This window comes from Nothoprocta perdicaria, unplaced genomic scaffold (genome assembly GCF_003342845.1).
Source record: "Nothoprocta perdicaria isolate Ctin4 unplaced genomic scaffold, notPer1 scaffold_9, whole genome shotgun sequence".
Classification (NCBI taxonomy): Eukaryota; Metazoa; Chordata; class Aves; order Tinamiformes; family Tinamidae; genus Nothoprocta; species Nothoprocta perdicaria.
The window spans coordinates 5575520-5581519 of record NW_020456198.1 but is presented as its reverse complement, the minus strand read 5'-3'; the positions used below and the strand labels follow the sequence as shown (position 1 = coordinate 5581519).

Below are 6000 nucleotides of genomic sequence, written 5' to 3'. Positions count from 1 at the left end.
TCTTCTGGCCTTACTGCAAATGTATACAAGGTTCAAATACTAAAGTACTGAAGCAATCACTTTTACCATTTCTCCTTACTCCCAAGTTAAATTATATCAGTAAAATTAGAGCTATGGGAATACTCAGGTCTTGCACATTTACCCTGTTGTGGTGTGGATTCACAGATTGCCCATGCACATACCTTGAAATGCACTGCTCTGTACATGCAGCTATCCAATTCCTGATGTATGTAATAGTGGAGAACTACCGGAAGAAGAAGAAAATGTTGCCCCTTCTGATGACTAAATCAAGAAGGAGGTCATGAAATACCTTTAAACAACACATTTTACATCTTAAGTACAATGTATCTGTGAAAAGATAGCTTGGAATCATTTAAATACAGTAAGCAAGTAATGTAAAAAACAGATTTGAGTCAGGCCATCATTTACAGATGAACACTGCAAAAGCTCTTTGACTTAATTTGTCCCCATACAGAACCTGTGAATATTGGAAATAAATTAGACAAACCAATAAATGTCTTAGGCACAGGAATGTCTGCTATGTGATTTTCCATTGCACTACAACTTAATACAAAACTGTAAAAAAAAGATACATTATTTACAAACTATATTCATTTGTTTACAAAGCTATTGGTTAATTCCAGTTTTAAATTACATGATAAATTACATACCTCTGTCATACTTCACAAACACTTAAAAGGCAAACATATTCTGAATACAAAGTAATACCCTCATGATCTGGCTATGCCAGTTCATAGTACTTCCCAGTGTTTGGATCAAAGTAACAATTCAGACATGGATCGTACAAAAGAGTCAAGACTTCCTCATCTTCTTCAGCATTGAAGTCCTCATCACCTATGTGAAATAAGAAAAGTAAAAATAAATCACTCTTTTATTCTCTTAGACAGTAACACAGAAGTACCTTTCTGTCAGATGTGACAGAATTTTTCTTTCAAGTGTATAGTATTTCAACTTCTAAATTACTACCTTCAAAGATAACAGGAGTTCACATTCTGAACATTTGTATTGAGTTGCAGTGAAATTATGGCATTCAGTATTTACTTAACAAGTGCGTTTTACAGATTCTCTAGAATCTAGAATAGTTCTCTAGAAGCACTTTTACTTATAATGGATCAAAGTATCCCTAATGCAGATTTTTCTCAATCAACAGCTTAATCAATAATGTTTCAATATGAGCACGGAAAGACAGCCGATCTGTTCTTAAAGTCTGCAGAATGAAACTGCATATTATTGAAATATTCTACATGAAAAATCCTAAAGAGTACAATAATCTTTATTTGAAGATTTCTTGCTTATCATGTTAACCTTGTATCAATTATATTTATGATTGTTAGCTTATTGCATAGTTTTTGTAACATTTTCATTATACATATATATATATAACTTGTAAGTTGTATATGCATTACAAATGGTTAAGTTTATTCAGTATATTTCATTAATTGCTCCTATGCAGATAGAAGAAACAGTATGACAAATAAATCTAATGAAATTTGCAGCAAAGTCAATACTGTTGCCATAAATGAGTTACTTTTTTATGACATAAATTTCTCCTTTTTGTAGAAGCTTAATAAAAGACAAAAAGATGACAAAAATGTGGAGCATTATTCTCAGACATTTTTAGTTATGGAGCAGTACAAAACTTAATTCAGATTTTAAGAAAAGGCTTAAGAATCATAAATAAGAGACCATGAACTAGGCTAGTGCACACAGAAGTGTGAACCTTATTAAATATGTACACAAATGTGCATCTTAATTTTCATTTCCTCAGCAGTATTAACAAATGTAGCCCAAAAGAAACTACTTCTTAATGTAATCAACAGTAAAACAACAAATCCAGACTGCTGCCCACCTTGCTGTTTGGATTTCTTGAGGCCTGGGAAGCTAACTGAGGTTAGCTCGGATGCCTGGATAGCTCCCAGGGAAATTAATGAAGAAAGTGCAGAAAGAAAGGGTAGAACTGAATGTCTTTCTCTAGTTTTCAGCAGATCACAGCAGATAAGCAGGGTATTCATGCCTCATGCCCTCACACACTCTTACATGTTCATCTGAAACCATTCTGTTATTTCCATTGTATTCTTCCCTTTTCATTATTTTTTTTGTCTATTGTCTATGCTTCTCTTTAAAATCTTACTTTATTCTGTTTTATTCTCTATGTTTAAATCTCCTTCCCTCTTTGCCTCAGCACTAGCCTTCAATATATTCCTAGGCTTGACTTAGGAATAAGAAATTCTTCAGACTCATTAGGGGTCTATCTGTTTCCCTGTCTATCTCAAATTCTCACTAAATCAGAATAGATTGCATCCAAGACTAGCTGGATTTATACCTTTATAGTAACAGCTCCCTGCATGTAATTTCACATGAAAGAGAACTTCACTTTCTAGCTAAAATTTCTTTTTAAAGCTAGGCTTCTTCTGGTAGAAAAATCTTCCATAAGGCCTTCCAAAGCACTTCCAGATGTTACCACCAATTTCCAATGGCAGTCTGGACTGTTCAGTTTTAAGAGAATTAAAAAATAGATAATTTTGTCAAATTCCTGCATGAAAACTCCACTTCTGCATTACTGACTTAATATTCTCCATTATAAGACTCAATTAATGCACAATAGCTGCATAAGAGAGCATCTTTCTACTTTCAAATTGTCTATTCTATGCAGTCTAGCCATAGGTAGCAATTATGTTTCTACAGCAGAAGTAACCAATAAACTTTCTAAGGAAATTTCAAGAGCTGTTTATGGGCCTGAAGCTGGTTAGTACTGCCTGAAAAAGTTATGGGAAAAAAAAGAAGTTTGAAAAAAAAAAAAAAAAGTGCCCTTTGGCAGTTTAATTTGAATATCACTGTGGAAGCAAAATCAAAGTTTTTCTTCTTAAAATATCTGTAAAATTAAACAATATCTTTCTGCAACTGCCAAGGCTGGAGCATCATTGATTTTAAATAAAAGTTATACACAAGACTCTGATACATATTCTAGAGGGATGAGTACTTTGTTCTTCTACTGAGCTGAAAGAGACTGAAGGTAGTTAGTACCTCTCTGTACTGTCATATTGAAGGAAATACTCTCCCACTGAAATCAGAGGAGCTACAGCTTTTATAGGGGAAGGATTCTGTTCTGCATGTCTTAAACTGAATATCAAAGAAGGGAGTCACACAGCAGCTTTTTTTTTGAACTCTTAAATGAATGTGTTATCTGAATTATGCTAACATTAAATGTTTGCACAGTCTGGAGACCTGATATAAACAGGCTCCCTTTTCAGAGAAGTAGATTGTCACTGTATTCTAGACTTTAATACTAGAAAATGGCTTGTGGTAAAGCTCATCTTAAGATACATGGGTCGTATTCTGACCCTGATAAAGGTAAATTAATCAGCAGTGGATTAACTGTTGGCAGACAGCAGACTGAGAAGAACACTGTGGGTATTCTCTTTGAGAATACTCTTTGAATATTCCCTTGAACATTGAACTATGATGCTCAAATCTATGTTGTAATGATGTGCCGCAAAGTTACCAGATGAATGTTGTTCATAGCAGTACTCCAAGGAAAAAAACTACTCAGCTTTGTGATTCTTACACCACTAACTTAAGTAATACTATTCTATCAGGGAGACAAAATGAAATTCTGGGGAATTTATGATCGTGCATTTGTCATTTACTGCAGAAACTTTCTTTTGTATGAAAGCTGCCATGTAGAATACAACTGTATACAAACCAGAAATATTAAGGCCAAATGGGGGAAAAATTTACTAAAAAGTTACCTTATTTATTGGTCCAAATTTTGATCTCATTTGTGAATTTGTGAGACTTGACAAATATAAGACTATTTCTCATTATATCTTCTCTAATCCTCTATAATCTCCTATTATATATAATATAGTTTAAGGTTGGCCAGGCACAATCTCATCTAGTCTGTGCATCACAGGGCACTGTATTTTCCCAAACCTCTATTTTAAGTTGAGGAATCTGTGTTAGAATAAAGTGTATCTGTTAAAATATGGAAGCAAAGTATGCAAGTCAGTTTTGTGTGCATGGCTCAAGGACATTATTTTTCACAGACTGTAAATAATGAGAAAGGGAGGCTCGGAGTCGGCTTGAGGATGCTGTAAATTATACAGATAAGCCACTTTACCAATCATCCCTCCCATTCCTAGGGCTGCTAAGATTACTGTGATCTTTTTCCTGCTATTTCAGTAAGGAAAGGGTGTCTATCAGTCTGGAAGAAACCCACAAGCTCCGCGCAGGATGTGGAAGGAAGAGACTCTCATTTTCTTCAACTTCTTGGTGTAATGAAGCCCTGTCCTTTCAAGCAGCAGTTTTGGGGAGTATTTGAAGATACAACATACTGCCAAGTACACTTCTTGTTAACTTTCTAAGGACAATCATCCAACTTTTAAATTTATGGAAATTCCAGCCTTACTGCAGCAGCCCTTAGATTTTATAATACTATCACCAAAACATTCTCAGAGATTCATCACAAATTTATATCCAACATGTCTTTAACTCAAGGATTACTGTCCAATTCGCTCTGGCTCACTTAGGACGTTTAACACAACATATTATTTGATTCCTTAAAGCAAGGTCCTCTCCTGACAGCAAAATTCTATTTTGCTGTCATAAACAATTACAAATATACATCTGTGAAAAGATTGACAATTTGAGGGGCATAATCTATTTTAGAGAGTAAATCACAGACATCTTCATCCCTTGGGCAGCCAAAATATACAGGAGAGATTTATGAGATTTCACACTGCATGCCCTGGACTTGAAGGAAAAAGCAGGTATCTGCCTAATTTCCTAACACAGCATATGAGAAAAAAAAAGGCCTTTGTAGAAAACAGGCTATTTGTTCTATTCTGTTGCTTTGTTCTGTTTTGTTGCTGACTTTCCAGTTACAGCTACATTCTTTGCCACTCTCCAAGCAATTACCTTAATAAACAGAAACTCAGAACACTTTTGGTGGTGACTCAACAATCTAATCAGAAAATGACAACATTTCAATAAATCTGAAATTTTCTTTGTAAGAGGAGTTCCACTTAAATAAATGAAATTGTTTTGAACAGAAATCATTTAATGGACACAATCTTTCTTCCATAGGTCTGCCATCCTGACTACCATAAATTCCTTATTTTAAAAGAGTAAATGCATTTTTAAATCCGTAAAAAATCCATTTTAAATCCAGAAGTCAGCAAACTACCACTATATAAGTTAACCTTTTAGTAGGATGGAAAACTGTTAGCATGAACTGAGAATAGCAAATAAGAGAACCTTGCCACCAAAATGCAGAATTGCAGAAAACATCCACAAGGCAGCACCAACACTGGAGAAGAAACATTTAGAGACGTCTCAATACACTTTCTACACAGGTCTCACCTTCATAGATTCCTACCTGGAATACTCTGTTTTGTTGAAGGTTGCTCTTTTAGATGTCGATTTGCAGGAACGATGGGGGGACTGAACACACTCGACCAGTCTCTGAAAAACAAAAACCAAAATACGGTTGCTTCAATTTATACGACTTCGGGCCACAGTTTGTGTCACAACTGACACAAGAATATCACGCATGTGAACTTGTGCTGGGGTCAGAAAGACTAGTCAGAGCTGTGGATGTAATTTCTTTATCTACTGATTCCTCTAGAGACGATGAATTTTCCCAAAGCTGGAAAGATTAATTAACTTGATTTCTTTACATTGCCAGACTGTATGAAGAACAGCTTGAGGTACAGCTTGCTTCCAGCATGAAGCAGGTAACATACTTCTACTTCCTGAAAAGACTTATGATCTCATATAGGATTTTCTTCTGACTGAGAAACCCAGCAAGGCTAAGTCATGTCTTGTAACTAGTCTTTTTCTTTTCCACTATTTTTTTTCTGCTGTTGGTGGACTTGTTATTGATTCCACATAATCTGCTGCTGATATGTACCCAGAATCTGGGGTGAATCAGGGGACACCCACCTATCTGTTTTCAGTCAAAATGGAAAAAAAGAAAAA

General features: G+C 35.1%; 1 protein-coding gene across 2 annotated transcripts in view; it reads right to left on the bottom strand.

The window, feature by feature from the left end:
* Nucleotides 1-6000, bottom strand: part of CUNH3orf67 (chromosome unknown C3orf67 homolog) — a 54062-nt gene continuing 48062 nt past the window's right edge. For both annotated transcript variants that reach the window (XM_026052578.1, XM_026052577.1), the window contains exons 17-18: nt 5399-5484; nt 1-855 (exon numbers count right to left, since the gene is read on the bottom strand). In XM_026052578.1, the coding sequence (XP_025908363.1) occupies nt 743-855; nt 5399-5484 (199 nt within the window). In that variant the 3' untranslated portion in view covers nt 1-742. The remainder of the gene's footprint in view (nt 856-5398; nt 5485-6000) is intronic.